The 17,855-nt window shown below is 48.7% G+C and overlaps 2 protein-coding genes across 6 annotated transcripts in view; one reads left to right on the top strand and one right to left on the bottom strand.

Moving 5' to 3' along the window:
- TOM1L2 (target of myb1 like 2 membrane trafficking protein) overlaps positions 1 to 10,156 on the bottom strand; it is a 141,163-nt gene extending 131,007 nt beyond the window's left edge. For all 3 annotated transcript variants that reach the window (XM_049874742.1, XM_049874740.1, XM_049874741.1), the window contains exon 1: positions 10,015 to 10,156. In XM_049874742.1, the coding sequence (XP_049730699.1) occupies positions 10,015 to 10,066 (52 nt within the window). In that variant the 5' untranslated portion in view covers positions 10,067 to 10,156. The remainder of the gene's footprint in view (positions 1 to 10,014) is intronic.
- Positions 10,157 to 10,591: 435 nt separating this feature from the next.
- DRC3 (dynein regulatory complex subunit 3) overlaps positions 10,592 to 17,855 on the top strand; it is a 50,547-nt gene continuing 43,283 nt past the window's right edge. For all 3 annotated transcript variants that reach the window (XM_049874739.1, XM_049874738.1, XM_049874737.1), the window contains exons 1-2: positions 10,592 to 10,707; positions 14,533 to 14,707. In XM_049874739.1, coding sequence (XP_049730696.1) covers positions 14,548 to 14,707 — 160 coding nt within the window. In that variant the 5' untranslated portion in view covers positions 10,592 to 10,707; positions 14,533 to 14,547. The remainder of the gene's footprint in view (positions 10,708 to 14,532; positions 14,708 to 17,855) is intronic.

The raw sequence follows: 17,855 nt of genomic DNA, 5'->3' as shown, positions 1-17,855 counted from the left end.
GCATGGGGACGGAGCAGGACCAGGCAGCGTTTCATTTCATCATGCACAGGGTCAGCATGAGTCAGGGGCCAATTCAAAGGTAGCAAACAAAAACAATGGCTTATCTGTCTTGGAAGAAGTACAGCCAAAATGCTCCTTCAAAGCAAGGATGGCGAGACTTGTCTCACATACTTTGGACATATTTCAGGAGGGACCAGTGCCTGGAGACGGACATCATGCTTTGTAAAGAAGAGGGTCAGAGGAAAAGAGGAAGACCCTCAAGGAGATGGATTGACACAGTGGCTGCAACAATGGGTTCAAGCATGACAATGATTATGAAGATGGGTCAGGACCAGGCAGTGTTTCGTTCTGCTGTACATGGGTTGCTATGAGTCAGAGCCCACCGGAGAGCACCTAACAACAACAATATCATGGATAACAAGTGAATGGTATAGATCACAAGTGAGTGGTATGGGTAACTAGTGAACGGTATGGATAACAAGTGAGTGGTAGGGACACCAAGTGACTGGTATGGATAGCAAGCACTGTGAGTACAGAGAGGAGACTCATCACACAAACAGGGCATCTGGGAAGGCTACCCCGAGGAGGAGGCAAAGGTTGATGAACAGCAGTGTTGACGACTGGATGGAGAAGATCAAAGAGAATCTTCCAGGTCAGGATTGCTGGAAGGAGTTCTGAAATAGGCACCAAGTCTGAGACTGACTTTTAAAAGGCCTCTCTTCTATCTACAAGAAGCTGGGTCAAAGGGAAATGCCTCAACACTATTTCTATCAACCTTACAGACTAGTAGGTTGGCCCCAAAATACTGGATGATTTGTCTGCTAGGTCAAGAGAAACCACAACCCTTAACTGATGCTTCCCTGAGCACTTCTTATTCCCCCTTTCTTGTCTACTACCCCAAGTAAAAAACAAAAAGTAGATTATACAGAAATATGTTAACAGCTATATTACAGTACATATATAATCTCCCAAGCATGGGAAAATGGAGAGGGAAATACACAAGAATGCATTATGTGAAATAAGAAGAACTGAATGAGTTTGTAAGAAAGCAAATTATGATGATTTTGTTCTCCTTTGCATTTTTCTGTATTTTCCGTATTTTCTACAAGGGTTGTAAAAATGGCATGTGACAGGGGCTTCTGACCTCTTCTAACTGCACAAAGGGGAAGGAGAAGCAAGATCAACATCTGCCCAAGGCTGCCTCCTATGAGGCGGGGGTCAGACATGCCTCCATCTACCAACATTTTTACTAATTCTGACACCACCCACCCCTCTCACTGCACTCTCTATTTCTTTGCTGGGTGCAATAATTTGTTGCATTGACCACACAGAACTCACAGACAATACTCACAGGTTACAATTCAGGATCAGGCACTCTCAGGATACAGTTCTTCGATCAGGACAGCCTCTTCTCAGCCTTGTCTGCAGGCACACTTCTCTCTGGCCCCTCAGCCACTGCCCTGCTCAGGCAAGTGTTCCAAAGCTCTTTCAGATGTGTCAATAAGCACCCAGAGGCCTTGGCCCAAAGGCACTTAGCCCTCTAGTTCCGTGGGTCACTAAGCCTAACTCTGCCACCACGTGCCCAAAGGCACCGTACTCCGCTAGTAAACTTCGGTCCAAAGGCACTCAGCTCTCTTTCTCTGTGAGCCGGGAAGCCCCCACTGTCCTGTCTCCTGCAGGTCTCCTGGTTCTGCTGCCTCTGCTCCTGCCATTTCCCTACTACTGCTTCTCGCTGTCTCTCACAATCTCTGGTGTTACAGCTTTCTCTGTCTCCTGGATCTAGGAGGTTCTCAGTGCAGGCACCCTGGGTCCAAAGGACGTGCTCCACTCCTGGCTCTTCTGTCTTGGTAGTAGTGAGATCCTCCCTTCCCGCCTCTTGGATGACTCATTCTAAGCCTGGCAAGATGGCAAAACTGACCAATCCCCTCATTAGGGTTCTATATACTTTATTTGCATGGTCCTACCCCCACAAGGGTGCCATGTACCTTATTTACATTATTAGCAAGCTATCCAATCCCCTTGGTGGACCATAAGCACCTCATTTGCATAGTTCCACCCAGTCATTTGGTGTATGTTGCAAAGAATATGGCTAGAAGGGCCATATTAAGTAATTCACTGTACCACAGGCCACACCCTGGCTCTTCTAGCCACTGGTCCTTTCATACTTGAAGGATTAACTTCCCCCTCCCAAACATTTTACCAGTCCAAAACAGGCATTAGCAATTAGTCCTTCAGTAGGACAGTCCTAAGGATGAGGTTACTCAGGTACCACCCACTCAGATCTGCTGCAGGTGTCCATCTGATCTGGTCAAGTTCTCCAAAAGTCATGTTGGCTTCACTCTCTCTGGCCTCAAATAAAATTTAACTGAGAGAAGATTATTCCCTTGCTCCGAGTCTCTCTTGAGATACCAACATGCTAGATTTCCCCTGCTGCATAACCCATTTATTTATTCCTTAGCTTTTTTTTTACCTTCAGCTGTTATTTCTCCTTCCTCCCATTTGTCATTTATTTTTACCCAAACTTTTCCACCTTGGGAAGCGGCATCAGATTCAGCTGCTGGGCTAGTCCAGATTCCTTGTAGCAAGACCAGTCTAGCAAGTGCTTCCCCCAGTCCACTCCCACTCATGTTGGGTAGGGTTACCTAGGTACAACACTAGTGGGATATCTGAGCCACCGGGCAATACGGCAGTATTTACTGTCAACCCCAATTCTGCCAGATAGGAGAAAGGTACAATCCACCCCATCAGGCCCTTTGGAATTCTGGCATATAGTGGCGTGGTGGTTAAGTGCTATGGCTGCTAACCAAAGGGTCAGCAGTTCGAATCCGCCAGGCGCTCCTTGGAAACTCTACAGGGCAGTTCTACTCTGTCCTGTAGGGTCCTTATGAGTTGGAATCGACTCGATGGCACTTGGTTTTTTTCTGGAGGTTCAGGGGTATAGTTACAGTTTCCTGCTCAGGGATCACTCCTGTTTCTGGCACCTGCAGCTGCATCAGGCAGAAAAAAGAAAATTTTAGGTGATGTAGGGAAGAACTATACAGTGGCACCTGCATCTTCCCTCACCCCCACTTCTCCAGACACCCAGAGATGCACAAGAATCTGTCCAGTGGTGATCCTCCCTGTACTGCAAGGGTACATGCTGTTTTCTAAGAAGCACAATTAGTGAGAATTTCAAATATCTCAGACAGCTGACCACGCCACGTGGCTCTCAGTGCCTGTGCTTTTTAACCTGGTCAGGCAGTTAAGGACCAGTGTTGTCAGAAACCCAGACTTCTTCCCAGCATCCCATCAACCTGCCTGGACCTCCCTGTTTCTGTGGCCTCCAAGCTCCCCTGATGGAGGCTCACACAGAGTGTCCCTACCCCAGCCTCCAGTGGCCCTGCCTGGAGGAGTCAGCACTGTCCACTGCAGGCTTCCTTCTGGGATCCCAGTTCTGCACAGATGGGGCTTTGATGGTAAGAAAGAAGAATGACCTTTTGGTGACCTCAGGGTGAAGTCTCCCTGCCTCTGTAAAGGACATTCACGCCACTCCCATCCCTAGACAGCTTTCATGGCCCTTAGTGCCACCAGGGGAAGAGCTCAAACTATTTGACCCAGAATTTAAAGCCCTCTGCAAGCAGGCCTTATCTTACCTTTCCAGTCTCTCAACTCTCCCCCGTCTCCCCTTTCCTAGGCTAATGGAAGTAATTCCAATTACCCCTACTTGCCTCTTAACGTGCAGCCTTGGCTCAGACTGTTGTTTGCCAAGACAGGATAAACATTTTCCATTTCTACATGAACCAAATCCTTCCCATGGGTCAAGGCCCTGCCCAGGGCTACCGCCTCCTCAGAGTCTTCCTGACTTCTTCCCTGCTTCTCCTACAATGCTCCCCGACCTCTCCCTTGCTGAGGGCAGCACAACATAAAGGGCATCTGGAGTCAGGGTGCCTGGGTTCAAACACCAGGTGTGTGACCTTTGGTGGGGTAACTGCTCATCGCCTCAGTGTCCCCATCTACAAAATGAAGATAATAACAGTACCTGAATCACAGCATTGCTGTGAGGATCAAGTGACAGCAAGACATATAAATCAACTACTGCGGTCTCTGGCACATCCTAATACAACACTTTACCTTCAAAACAAAACACCTCTAGGTATTATTAATGCAACTGGGAGGCAGCGGTGGTTCTGCGGTAGAGTTCTTGCCTTCCACATGGGAAAGTCAGTTCAGTTCCGGCCAATACACCTCATGAATAGGCACCACCCGTCTGTTAGTGGAGGCCTGTGTGTTGCTATAACGCTGAACAGACTTCAGAGGAGCTTCCATACTAAGATGGACTAGGAAGAAACGCCTGGAGGTCTACTTCAGAAAAGCTGCTAATGAAAACCCTATGGATCACAATAGTCAATCTGCAGCCAATCATAGGTGGATGGCACAGGAGCAGGCAGCATTTCATTCCATCGTGCATGGAGTCGCCATAAGTTGGCGGTCAACTATACAACAGCAACAACGACTACTGGAGGTGACCCCTCCCCTCCTTCAGTTTCTTAGTGCATTCACCTGTCCAATCTGTGGTACCACTTTCTACCTTATCTGTTTTAGGAACCTGTCTTAGCACTCATACTAGACTAAAAGTTCTGGTTGATGCTTAGTTTGTCCACAAGAAAACCTACATTTAATGTTTGAAGGAAGATAAAAAAAGAGATTTAAGAAACAGAAATTTTGATCTAGAGCAGCAGCTCTCAGAGTGTGGCTCCTGGACCGGCAGCATGGACATCACTTGGAAATTTGTTAAAATACAGAATCCCAGGGCTCACACTCCAATGTCTTGAAACTCTGGGGTGAGGCCTGGCAACCTGTGTTTTAACAAGCCCTTCAGGTGATTCCAGTGATCCTGAATCAAGGATCTGTAGAGCAAGAAGCAACATGATAGAACAAAATGAGCACCGACCCAAGGGGGGATTCTAGGCTTACCTCCGGCACAAATCTTGCACAAATCTCTTAACCTCTCAAAGCCTCAATGTCCTTATAAGCAATACAGGGACAATAACACGTAAATAATTAAATGTTGTGATATGAGATCTTACGTACAGGGTTTGCATATAGTAGGTATTTAATATAAGTTACTTTCACTTCTCTTCCTATGTATCTCACTGGGTTGTGAAGACTAAATAAAATGATTGGAAGCAAAGGGCCTTGTGAATTGCCGAATGTCATAGTAATCTGAGGGACAGCTATTATCCTGAGTACAAACAGCCAGACTAGAGTCATATGCCTAGTATTCACAGGGCATTGTGAAATAGTTTATGCTCAGCACCACAGAATCTACAAACACAAATTCTGCAACAGAATACTGGCCTCTCACCTAAGGAGCTGGGAATACAATAAATGAGCCTCTTTTTTTCTCCTGTCTTCTGGTCAGGGAGCCACAGTGGCACAGTGGTTAAGTGTGTGGCTGCTAAACAAAAGGTCGGCAGTGCAAATCCAAGAGCTGCTCCTTGAAAACCCTATAGAGCAGCTCTACTCTGTCCTATAGGTTTGCTAGGAGTCAGAATTGACTTGACAGCAATGGGTTTGTTTTTTGTTTTGTTTTGTTTTTTAACTCTGATCAAGTCAGAATTAACTACTCACTGATCTTTGACTTTTAAGTTTTACTCTTAGAAAAGGATTATCTGAAATTTCTTCTAGCCACTGCCAACTGCAAACATTTGCAAAGCACCATGGACCTGGCATTAGGAACTCCCAGTGTATGACATCCAACTCAGAGCGGTTGTGGAGGGCTGAGATAAATGCAGGAACATTGTGAAGCCCGTTTCAGTAAAGAGAATTAGGAAATAGCTTTCTCTTCCTTCACACTTCCTAGCTGCTCACATCACTTTTCTCTCTCTCCTTTCACTCATTCTGCTCAGGAACCACTTTCCCCAAGGAAGGGAGGGATGGATGCAAGAAATAAGCAACACAAATATGCCAGACTGAGGTCTAAATTGCTAGCTCAAGAGGAGCAGATCAAGTATTTGACCCAACAGCGTCACTTTAAACATTTGTGTGAGGCCTGCGCGTGAGATGGAGTAATAAATGCTCTAGCAACCACTTGACTATGGAAGCCTAACACTCTGCAGTTCAGCGACACCCGTAGGGGGTGTGTTACCACTACACAAGGCTCCCCACGAGCAGTTCTTTAATATTTGTATCCCCAGAGCTTTGCAGAGGCCTGGCCCCAAGAGGCGCTAAAAAATGCTTACTAAATTGGACTGACAAATTGGAACTACCGTATTTAGGTACCAGGCTCTACGCAGCTGTTAATAGGTATTACTTTTCCAGTGAGGAAAGTGAGGCCAAGAGAGACCAAAAGTTCAAATCATTGAAAGAATGTAGCCCTTGATGCCACCTACCCAGAATGGGGATCCGTCCACCACCCAAGCCCTACTTGTCTCTATTCCCCCAGCACCTCTGCTCCACTCACACTAGTGTCCACAGATGTGCCCACATCTACCTCCCTGCCTTGTCTACCTGACCCCAGGCACAAGGTATTCTTCTCTCTCTGCCTGTGGAATTCCCACCCATAGCTCACAGCCCTTGGACTCAAAGCCAGTTCCTATCGCCCAGCCTCTTCTGAATTCTTTTGAACTCTATAGCATTTACAATCCGTATCACTCAATTGAGCACTTAACTATAGATGGCCTTCTACTTAGCGTTCATTGCTACACAGATCTCTGTTTTCTCTCCTGAGTCCAAAAATCCCTTGAGTGCAAAGACCAGGTATGAAATCCCAGCTTTCTCTTGCCAGCTGAACAGTCTTCAGCAGGTCCTTGCACTCGCTGAGGCTGTCTCCTCCTCTCTAAAGTAGAAAGGACAATAAAACTTGCTTTACAGAGCAGCTGGAAGGAGCAAGTGATGGCAGTGGAATTGCTCTGTGAAAGCCAGAGCTGCTGTCTTTAATCTTACCTTTGTTGTTCTTTTATTTCTGTGTTCCCCTCCCCCCCCACAGGTGGCATATAAAACAACAACAACAACAAAATTGTCATCCAGTTGAGTCCTACTCATGGCAACCCCACAAGTGTCAGAGTAGAGCTGTGCTCCACAGGGTTGTCAACACCTGTGATCTTTCAGAAGCAACTCACCAGGCCTTTCTTCCGAGGCACCTCTGGGTAGATTTGAACCTCCAACCTTTCAGTTAATAGACAAGCATATTACCCATTTGCACCACCCGGTCGAGTTGATTCTGACTCATAGTGACCTTATATGACAGGATAGAACTGCACCATAGGTTTCCAAGAAGTAGCTGGTAGACTCGAACTGCTGACCTTTTGGTTACCAGCTGTAATTCTTAACTACTGCACCACCAGTAGGTGACATATAAACCTGCTGCTGTCAAGTCAATTCCAACTCATAGTGACCCTGTAGGACAGAGCAGAACTGCCCCATAGGGTTTCCAAGGCTGTAATCTTTATGGAAGCAGATTGTCACGTCTTTTTCCTACAGAGCGGCTTGTGGGTTCAAACAGCCAATCCTTCCATTCGCAGCCAAGCACTTTAACCACCGCACCACCAGAGCTCCTGAGGTGGCAAAGGGGCATACTTAACACCCACTTAGTTGATATTACCATCACAAAAAAAACAAAAATTACCATCACATGCAGTCTTTAATGAGTGATGCTGCCTCCCTGGCACATACTTTTAATACTAAGGTGTCATGAAAATCACATTTACATCTTTGTCACAACAGTATAGACTGAATATACATTAGAATGTCACTCTGTCCTCTAACCATTTATCTGAACTGAACTGAGTTTTCTCAGTTGAGATAACTGGTTAGAGGACAGAGTGAAGAGCTGGTGCCCACTGCCTGTCTGCTCACCCTCTCCCCCACTGAGGTGCCACTGTGAGCACACTTATCCAGCCAGCAGTCTCTCCACTGCTGACCCCCAGGACCCAGGTCTCTCAGGCCCCTGTGTCACTGAGGAACCTTCACTCTCTTTATGGTCAAATGTCTCTTAGAAGGGATGGTAGACTCTGGAGCCTAGATGGGTACTTTCCTTCACAGATAACAGATTGGCCAGTAGTTTTTCCATATCCCATCTACATAAGAACAGTCAACCCTGACTTAATCATTCTCTTATTAACAGCGACAACTAATTTATTGAGCCTCTATTGTGTTCCAGGTACTATGCTAAGTGTTTCAATACATTATCTCACTTAATCCTCATTACTCTGTGAGTTTTAGTCTCCCACTCTCTTTATTGCTCTCTTTTTCTCTTTCTCTCAACAATTAAGCAATCTAAGGCTAGAAGGGTTAAAAACTTTTCTTGAATCACACAGCCAATAAATGGGCAGGATCAAAATTAAACTCAGGTCTTCCTGACAGAAGCATCCATGCTTTCCACTTCCTTTTTATCCTACACCCATTATATTGCTATATTTTAAAATCTCCTTTACCTTATATCCTTCATTAACTACCATGACATTTCAAAAGTGTGTAACTTCCTATTATAAAGGAGACAAAAAATTAAAAAAAAATTCCTTATTTACTTGCTCCCTCCATGAGCTGGCTGGAATTCAACACCCATCTGCACAGTGAGTTTGTAGAATACAGTTGAATGAAAGAGCCCCTGAGGAAAGTGGAAAAGGCAATGAGGAAGAAGAAAGGTGGGTGAGAGGCACTCAGTGGGACCAAGAGGTAAAGTGTCATAAAGTTGGGAAAAGTCTCTTCCAGGGCCCAATGTCCATCATCCTTTTAAAAGACACTTCACCAGAAAGGAAAGTGAGGTTCCCAAATGCCAGTTAACCAACAGGAGAGGCCTCTAAAATTTCACAGATCCCACTAAAAGCTGGAAATTCATAAGCAAAACAGGAAATAAATCACTACTGCCTAAACCAGTCAGACCCATACGGACAACAAAGGTCCCTGCTCATAAAAGACGTTTTACCGGTCCTTCCACCAACCAGGAGGCACCCAGTTTGAAAAGATACTAAGCAACATTCTTTACTGATCACTTAACATAAGGTCCTGTCTTGATGAAAGGCAAGTTGTTCTTTTAGTAGGGAAATCCCACATGGTAGCCACTTCAGTGCTCTTTCACCTACTCCTTGGGCTTTCCTTATCCAGGATACTAGTCGCCTCTGGTGCTCCTTTCCAGATGCCCACAGCTCCACTACAGGATTAACAAGAACCCCCCATGCCACCAAAAGATTTCAGCATTAGCAAATTTAATATAGCAGGGAGCAATTGCAATGTGCAGAGATTACCACAAGGAATATCAAAACTTTAGAACCTGGAAGGACCTAGCACATTTCACCTCCAAACACCTCATTTGACAGACAGGGAAACTTAAACCAGAAACGGTGGTGACTGCACAAGGTCATCTGTAAAGTCACTGGCAAAGCCAGTACTGGAGTCCAGGCTTCCTGACTCCCAGACCAGGGCTCTTATCATTAAATGACACAGGCTCCCTCTTTCCCGGGAGACTCTGCAGGCACGCCACGCCTGCCAGGACAAGCACACCCTACGAATCCCCATTCCAAACCTCTACAGCCTTGCTGAGTAGCAGCTCAAATTAGAAAGTCTTAGGGCAGAGTGCCCACTCTGAGGGCTGCTGGAACTGGAACAGGGGACAAGGATGGAGAGAGACGCGGGGGCGGGGTGCTACCGCGGTGACATCCCACAGGGGCTGGGAAAACTGGGTCCTAGGGGCAGTGGCGGCGAGACTGTTGGCTGGATCGGATGCTCACAGTGGCACCTCCTAATGGGGGAGGCAGTGAGCAGACAAGCAGTTGGCAGCCGCTCTAGAAGAGCCAGGAAGGGCTGGGCCCTGACGGGTAGGAACGCGCGGAGCATCCTGAGACCGAGCCGGTTCTCAGGGGCGCTGCCTAGCAGCATGCACCGGTGCCGGGCAAAGGCCAGCCGACCAGGATGCTCCGCCCGCCGACCAGAATGCCAGGTTCACCGTGAGGTGGCACGGGCGCCCGGCAGGGGCCGCGGCCCTCGCCAGCTCCAGTCCGCCGCCGCCGCCGCTCCCGCCCCCACGCGCGGCCTTACCGAGACACTGCCCCACCGGGGTACTGAACGGGTTCCCCAGGAGGAACTCCATCTTGGGTGGGGAGCCGGCTAAGGCCGTGTCTGCTGCCGCGGTCTCCGCTGTCCCCCAGTGTTGCTCCGGACCTGACTGACACTTGCCCCCGCCCCACCCTCAGGAACGTCGAGCCCCGGGCCCTCAACCCCACCCCCTTGTCGCTTCCCTATTGGGCAACGCCTGCGCAGCCCTCCTCTGACTGGCCTTACGTCCTCAGCGAAGCCCCACCTACCCCGCGGCTAGCGATTGGGCCGAAGAGCCAGGAGTCCCCGTCGGGCGTAGCGGCATCCCCCTTTGCCCGCCTCCGAACGTTAGGTTTTCCATTTTGATTCATCTAGATGTTGGTCAATCTAGAAAGTCCTTATATTATTGGATAAAATATGAGTCAATCATCCATCTAGGGGGCGGAGAGGAGGTGAAGCTAGGAAAATCCCCGCCCATAGAGCGTGCTGATTGGAGAGACGTTTGTTTTGTCTGCGCTTGGTTGGTGTGAGGAATATTTCCCCGCCTAGAAATTGGGTCAAGTGACCCGTCAACTTTCACCCAGGATGTCTACCTTTTGACTTCCCATAGCAACCGAGTGGCTGCGCTTGGTTCCCCTAGCAACCGGGCGGTGAGTCTGCTGAGTGGAGACAGCCCCGTAGTCGGTACCTGGAAAGGTGAGAGCGGGCAACTGCAACTCCGAGAAACCTCGAAGGGGCCAGACTGCGCCCCCTTTATGACTCTTTTCTGTGACCTTTTTCTCTGAATTAGCACACAGATCCCGTGCTTTTCAGGCCTTCGGATGAGTAAGAAATTGCTAAAGAAGCATCTCCTTAGGCATGAGCAGAAGGGATTTTTAAGGGAGGAATTGTTACATCCTCCCCGCCCCTTAGCCGTATCTCTTTCACAGAAAGAGAGGTATCCAGTCCACTGATAACTTCCTCCAGACGCCTTAACTCTCACCAAACTGTTTCATATTTTTATTCTTCATTCCAGTGCTGTATTATTAATGGGCTTTTATTAGGAATATAGATACCTGGGTTCCATGTTTATCTCTCTCAGTAGCTCATTGTAAGACTTTGGACCAGTTCCTTCCTCTACCAGAGTCACAGTTTCCCTGTCTGGGGAATAGAGACATTCGGATTCCCTTCTCTAATGGCCCCCAGAGCTGGCATGTAATTAAATAATGCATGTGCACTTAGCACTCAGTAAAATGGTTGATTTTCTTCCTATTAAGTCATGGCCAATAAACCAAAACCAAACCAAACCCATTGCTGTCTAGTCGATTCTGATTCATAGCGACCCTATAGGACAGAGTAGAACTGCCTCATAGAGTTTCCAAGGAGCGCCTGGTGGATTTGAACTGCCGACCTTTTGGTTAGCAGCTATAGCTCTTAACCGCTATGCCACCAGGGTTTCCAAGTCATGGCCAATAGGGGTTATATATTTTATATCCAATTGATCCCAGGTTGTTGTTTCCCAAGATAATTCTGGATCTGTATCTCTGTGAGGAGGCTACTCCATTGACAGTGGTGTAAAGTCCTTCACTGCTTTTCCTACTTACTACGTCTGGTCTTCACCAACAACTCTATCAGCAGGCAAACTAAAAGGCAAACCAGGTTGGGTAGTAAATTACTATAAATTACTGCAAATCACTCTGGCTGCAGTACTGAGATTGGTAAGTGTAGTGAGGCCTTTATCTTACTGTGTTTGCATCTTTGCGCTGACCCAAGAACAGGTGAGAAATCAATGTCACTGTGACAATGATAGACCACAGTGCCCCAGGTACGGTTGAGTAGAGATTAAGAAAATGGTCTCTGGAGTCATAGTCTCCTGCCTCTGCCATATAGTAGGTGTGTAAACTTGGCAAGTTACTTAACCTTTCTAACCAGGTCCAGCCTTTTTATCTGGAAACTGGAGATGATTACTCTTTCATATAAATTAAGTTCATAGAGATCTCTCACATTCACATCATCTCTCAGCTTACTACTCTTGCCACTCTCAGTACTGCAGCCAGAGTGAGCTTCTTAAACTTAAAATCTGACCATGTCACTGCACTTATGAAACCCTAGGAGCTTCCCAGGGGTTGTAGGATAGTAATAAAACTCCTGCAGCCTTTTCAACTTAACATCACTCCAGCCAAAGTGGAACAGGTCTTGTTCTCTCCCACCTCAGGGCTCCCACCATGCAGTTCCCTCTTCCTTCCTGCCTTTCCAATCTCAGCCCTGTCTCCTCTGGCCAGGCCAGGTGTCCCTAACGTATGCTCCCCTACTTCCTATTCTGACAAACTTGTCATAATTATAAGTAAATCTTTCTACGATTATTTGATTCATGTGTGAAACAGAGGTAAGAAGATCTGTCCATGTCATTTATGGCACATAGTAGGTACTCAGTAAACACATGTGAGCTAAATGAATGGCCACGTATTGAGTCCATTCCCAGCCAGCAACTTGGCATGCATTGCTTCTTTTAATCCTCATAAGCAAACATAAGAGGCAGGAACAGATGGGAAATTGAAGGTTTAGACAGGTGAAGTGAGTTGCCAAAGATTGCACGGACAGGATTCAAACTCTGCCTTGGTGTGCTTAACAAATAAGGACATAACAACTATACCACACTGCATAGCAATAGCTAGGCTTGACTGAAAGCAAGCTTGGCATATCACATGTTCCGGGCCTTGATAAAGAGAGAGTGATGAGAAGTCAGTCAAATTTTTGAAATCAGGATTAAAAACCATTTCCCAAAGTAGAGCACCTTTCTTTGAAAAAGCACAAACACTTTGAGGATGACATCTGTCTAACACAGCAAAGGCAAGTTGGTGGGAAGTTATGGGAAAACTGCTTCAGAAAAGTGGAGAAATGGAGAGAAGCCAAGGACTAGAAACACCTCTAAGGAGGAGGAGCCAGTGTTGAGAGCTTGGAGAAAGTGGGAAGAAAGGGATCAAAGTTTTGGAGAATGGAAGACCCAGGTTGAGGGGGCAGGTATGTCTCCTCCCAGGGCAGAAGGGAAGGATGCAGAAGGATAAAAGGCACAGGGACATTTGATCATGGACTACCTGTGAATGGAGAGCACATCATTGCATGAGCTGCATACAAGTGGATGTGGGGAGGCAGGAGGGCAGCCAGGCAGTAGATGCCTCCAGGATCAGGTGGCAGGTTTGCCGGGCCCACTCTGGGTTTGTGGTGGACACCACCTTCCAACGTCAGGAGTCTCTCTGGCAGGCTCAGTGGAGAGAGCAGAGGGCAGGGGACTCCAGGTCAAAGACCAACAGAACAAGAGGTTTGGGGGGCCCCAGAGGCAAAGTAGAAGGTAAAGCCAGCAGGGAGGTGAAAAGCTGGGAAGCCATGGTGGAAAGTACAGGGGGAGGATGGAGTTTCCATAGGGTTCAAGAGGCCACCCAGGGAGTTTCCAGCAGACTGCTGGAGAATGTGCCTTCACGGAGGGCCCAGCCCTTCCAGATGTCCTTGCCAAGGGGGTAGGGGGTAATGAGAAAGAGGCCGAAGCATCCCCATGTTTCCAGGGCTGGGACTCTATCCAGCCAGGAATAGCAGTTGGAGATCAGCCTGCAGTGTGACTAACCGAACTCACAGATCCCCACTTCTTTGGCAGCTTCATCTCAGCCAAAGACCTTTGGACCATTAGCAACAGAAAACTACTTGAGTTAGCTTAAGAAAAACAAACAAAACCATTGCTGTCAAGTTGATTCACTCATAGTGACCCTATAGAACAGAATAGAACTGCCCTATAGAGTTTCCAGGGAGCGGCTGGTGGATTGGAACTTCTGACCTTTTGGTTAACAGCTGAGCTCTTAACCACTGTGCCATCAGCTTAAGGAAAAGAGGACTCAGTGTAAACAATCAGGAAACTCTCTTGGAACCACCAAGAGCCAGCTCACCGCCAGGCCTCCCAAGGACCTGGTATGCCAGCAGGAAGAAGGTAGCATCTGTCCGGCCTTTTGTCTCTCTCTTTCTGGACAATCTGTTTCTCTTCTCCTTGCTCATCTGCCTCATTCCCCCTGCTTTCTCTACTTCCATGTGCTAGGCCACCCCACAGCTTCCCAGTTCCTCCCAGGGCAAGCAGTTCACTCTTACAGGTGCACTCAGCCCACAGCCCCATGTCCACCCTTCTTAGAGGGATCTATGGGGTTAGATGCTCAGAGCAGGGGGCTTCAGTCTGGTAAGGAACACAGTCAGAACATAGTGCCCAGAAGCCTGAGCAAGGATGGACACAGACAGCCCAAGGCCTGAGGCAGGGCCGAGGCCTGAGGAGAGCTAAGGTGTGGAGGCAAAGGAGGCCAGTGTAGACACCAGTCCTTGGGGCTGTGGGACCAAGTGGTGAACTGAGGCCTGGCATCCAGGCAGGTGCAGGAGCTGGGCGGGGGAGGGGGCAGGCCTTGGAGTGCCTGTGGCTGCCCCCATGTCCCAGGGCCCCTTTCGAGGAGCCCTAGCCATCCATGTCCTAAACAAAAGAAGTGGTGTGGAGGGCAGTGTGGTGTTTTTCAGGAGGTGGACAGGACGATGAACCGGCTATGCCAGTCGATGGAGCCGAGAGTGATGGATGACGACCTGCTCAAGCTGGCTGTGGCAGAGCAGGGCCCCCGCGAGGAGGCCGGGCAGCTGGCCAAGCAGGAGGGCATCCTCTTCAAGGATGTCCTGTCCCTGCAGCTGGACTTCCAGAGTGCGTACCCCTGGGTGTATGGTGGGAGGACAGGGCCCCCCTCCTGGGCAGGGCCGTCGTGCCTTCTCAACTCTCAACCTCTAGCCCAGATTCCCACACCAAGCCCCAAGCTCACAGGCCCATATCAGCATCACAGCCCCCTGGGTTTGAAAGCGCAAGAACAGCAAGGATGTTTTTAAAACACCGCCTTTCAAAAATGGACATCAAGTGTTGTTGTCTAAATGTCATTAGCATTGAGTCACTCTTGATTCAGATTAAGAACAGAGGAAATGATAAAACCGCCATCTCCATATCTAAATGAACCCCAAAGGCCATGCTATTTCCAGCACACACGCCATATAGGGTCCTTGGAGTGGGCGTCCCTGGCAGGCAGAACGTAGTGGGCGGCCCCAAACAGCCAGGATCCACAAGTGGGAAGCTTGGGGCGGAGGATCTGGCCCTGGGAACAGCTTCAGAGGAGGAATGACTGAGGGGGGCTCAGGGCCCTGAGGCAGGGAGACTCAGGAGTGACAGCTTGGCCTAGCGTCAAGATGTGGCCAAGGACCAGACAGACCATAGGGCCTCAGTTTCCCCATGCACAAAATGGGAATGGCTGTCGTTCCTGTTTTCCGCCTGGCTGGGAGATGGAGGCAAGACCATATGCACACAGGGCCCAGCTTAACGAGAACCCGCATGCACCGTGAGCCAGCTGAGCAAGTGAGAGAAAGCAGAGAAGAGGGCAGGGCCTGGAGCCTATGATAAGGCCATCACCGAGTGACCCTGGCTGCTTCTCATTCCTGCTCTGTCTTTGGCCCACTCTGGCCAGGTCACTCAGTCAACAATGAGGAATGACTGAGGCAGGCCTCTGCCCAGCCTTGGTCACAAAACCCACAGCCCCTCAGAGTGTAGCCTCAAGGCAGCTCATGACTGCAGGAGTGCCCCGCAGCTGAGAGGGGCCTGGTGCTTCCTGCCTTGAAGGGGTAAATGGAGTGCAGCTGGCTGGCACGCAGGAGGGGGCTTTAGGGTTGACTCCCTTCATTCCCGCCTCCCATACACTCAAACCTAAGGTTCACATAATCTTTATCACATGTCAGGTACTATTCTAGGCACTAGGGGTTCAACTATGAGCAAAAAAAAAGACAAAAACCATGACCTCAGGGAGCTGACATTCAGGTGGAGGAGGGAATAAATAAATAAGGAAAATATACTGTATGTTTAAAGTGGTGAGTGCTACAGAGACATGTAAAGCAAGGAAAGAAGGGGGAAGCTGGGGTGGGGTGCAGGTTTTATAGGATGAAAAGTCAGAGAAGTCCTCACCAAAAACGTGATGATTGAAAGAAGACTTGAAGGAGGGAGGAAGCCATGTAACTATTGGGGAAGTGGGCCAGGCCAGGGCAGCAGGTGCAGAGGCTGGGACAGCGGCCCCAGGCATTCAGGGAAGAGAGCAGAATGAGCCAAGTGGGACGCAGGAGAAGATGAGGCCAGAGAGGCCGGGGGCCAGGTCTGGGCATTTAGCTTTTATGGTGAGTGAAGTGGGAGCCACAGGAGGGTCCTGTGCAGAGGAGAGATGGGATAGGACTTAGGTTTTCACAGGCTCCCTCTGGCTGCCTGAAGATGGGCTGTGGGGCAAGGGCCACACCAGGGTCCAGGTGAGTGATGACACCTGGGGCCAGGGTGGCAACAGTGGAGTTGGATTCTGTATGTATTTGGGAAATTAAATTGCCTTCTATGGCGGTCCTGTCATGCTGGTAACTCGCTTAGAGCAAATCGTGTGTGGTGTTGGTGAATTGTGTTTTCGTGTATGGTTTTGTCCTCTCCGGTGAACTACTGATGCCCTGGAAAAAGCTGGCCTCTGGCACGTGTTGCAGAGCCCCAGGAGGGCAGGACCCCTAGGTAGAGTGGCATCTGTCTAAGATCCAGGCCAGAGCAGATGCTTGGAAAGACCAGACCGGGGGTACAGGTGCTGAGAACCTCAGGAGCAGCTTCAGATCCAGTAATGAAATGGTCACACTCTGGAAGCACAGGGTAGAAATGATGGCACATATCATTCTGTGAAATCTGGCCAGAAAACAGGAAGTGGGAGTCCAGGCACCAGCCTCACCCAGCCCTGGGAACCTGGGGGAGGAATAGCCAGGCAGTCCAGCAGTGGGTCCTATGTGGGTGGGCAGGGAGTATGGGGGTGCCTGGTCTCCCCCAGGACCTTCAGTGCCATGTTGGCAAGCCCAGCCCTCTGCCCCTCCTGCCTCCAGTGAATATTTATCGCACACTGCAGGTGCCAGGAGCGTTCTGGATGCTTGTGCTATAGCAACGAACAAGCCAGATGGGGCCTTTCTCAAGGAGTGCATTCTAGTGGGAGGAGATGGAGAATGAGCTGTCAACAAATAAAACAGCAATGTGGACTCAGCCAGCAATGCATGGAGAGTCCCTAAAACAAGTGGTGTAATGCATGGGACTGGCCACCACTTCCTAGGTGCATGACCTTGGCGAGGTGCATGGCCTCTCTGAGCCTCAGTTTCCTAATCTGTATAATGGGAAAAATAATAGCGCCTACAGTAAAAAAAAAAAAAATTTTTTTTTTTTTTTACTGTGTAGGGCTCACAGGTTGAAACGAGAGTGTGTATGCCCTCCAAACTTAGTGCTTGGCACTCCGTATACAGTAGTGACCCTCATTCAGCCCAGGTGAGAACAGCCAGGTGTAGAGACCTGCCTGGCACATAGTTGTATGCTGCCGTCGAATCGGCCCCCTACTTATGCTGCCCATGCACAATGGAAACGCTGCCCAGTCCTGCTCCCTCCCCATGATCATTTGCAGATCAGGCCATTGTGATCCATAGGGTTTTCATTGGCTGATTTTCAGAAGTAGCTTGCCAGGCCTTACTTCCTAGTTCATCTTAGTCTAGAATCTCCACTGAAACCTGTTCAGCAGTGTAGCAACACACAGGCTCCACTGACAGATGGGTGATGACTGCACGTGAGGTACATTGGCCAGGAATCAAACCCAAGTCTTCCACATGGAGGGCAAAAATTCTACCACTCAACCACTGGTGTTCCCTGGTACATAGTAGATGCACAAGAAAGACTGAATGAACATTGAAACTGAGGCCCAGAATGTGTGGTTAAGAGTATTTTTTAAACCTTTTTTTATCTCCATATTATTGCTTTTAATGAA

This window comes from Elephas maximus, chromosome 2, assembly GCF_024166365.1.
Source record: "Elephas maximus indicus isolate mEleMax1 chromosome 2, mEleMax1 primary haplotype, whole genome shotgun sequence".
Lineage (NCBI taxonomy): Eukaryota > Metazoa > Chordata > Mammalia > Proboscidea > Elephantidae > Elephas > Elephas maximus.
Note: the sequence above shows the minus strand (reverse complement) of the source record. Positions and strands in the feature narration are given on the sequence as shown.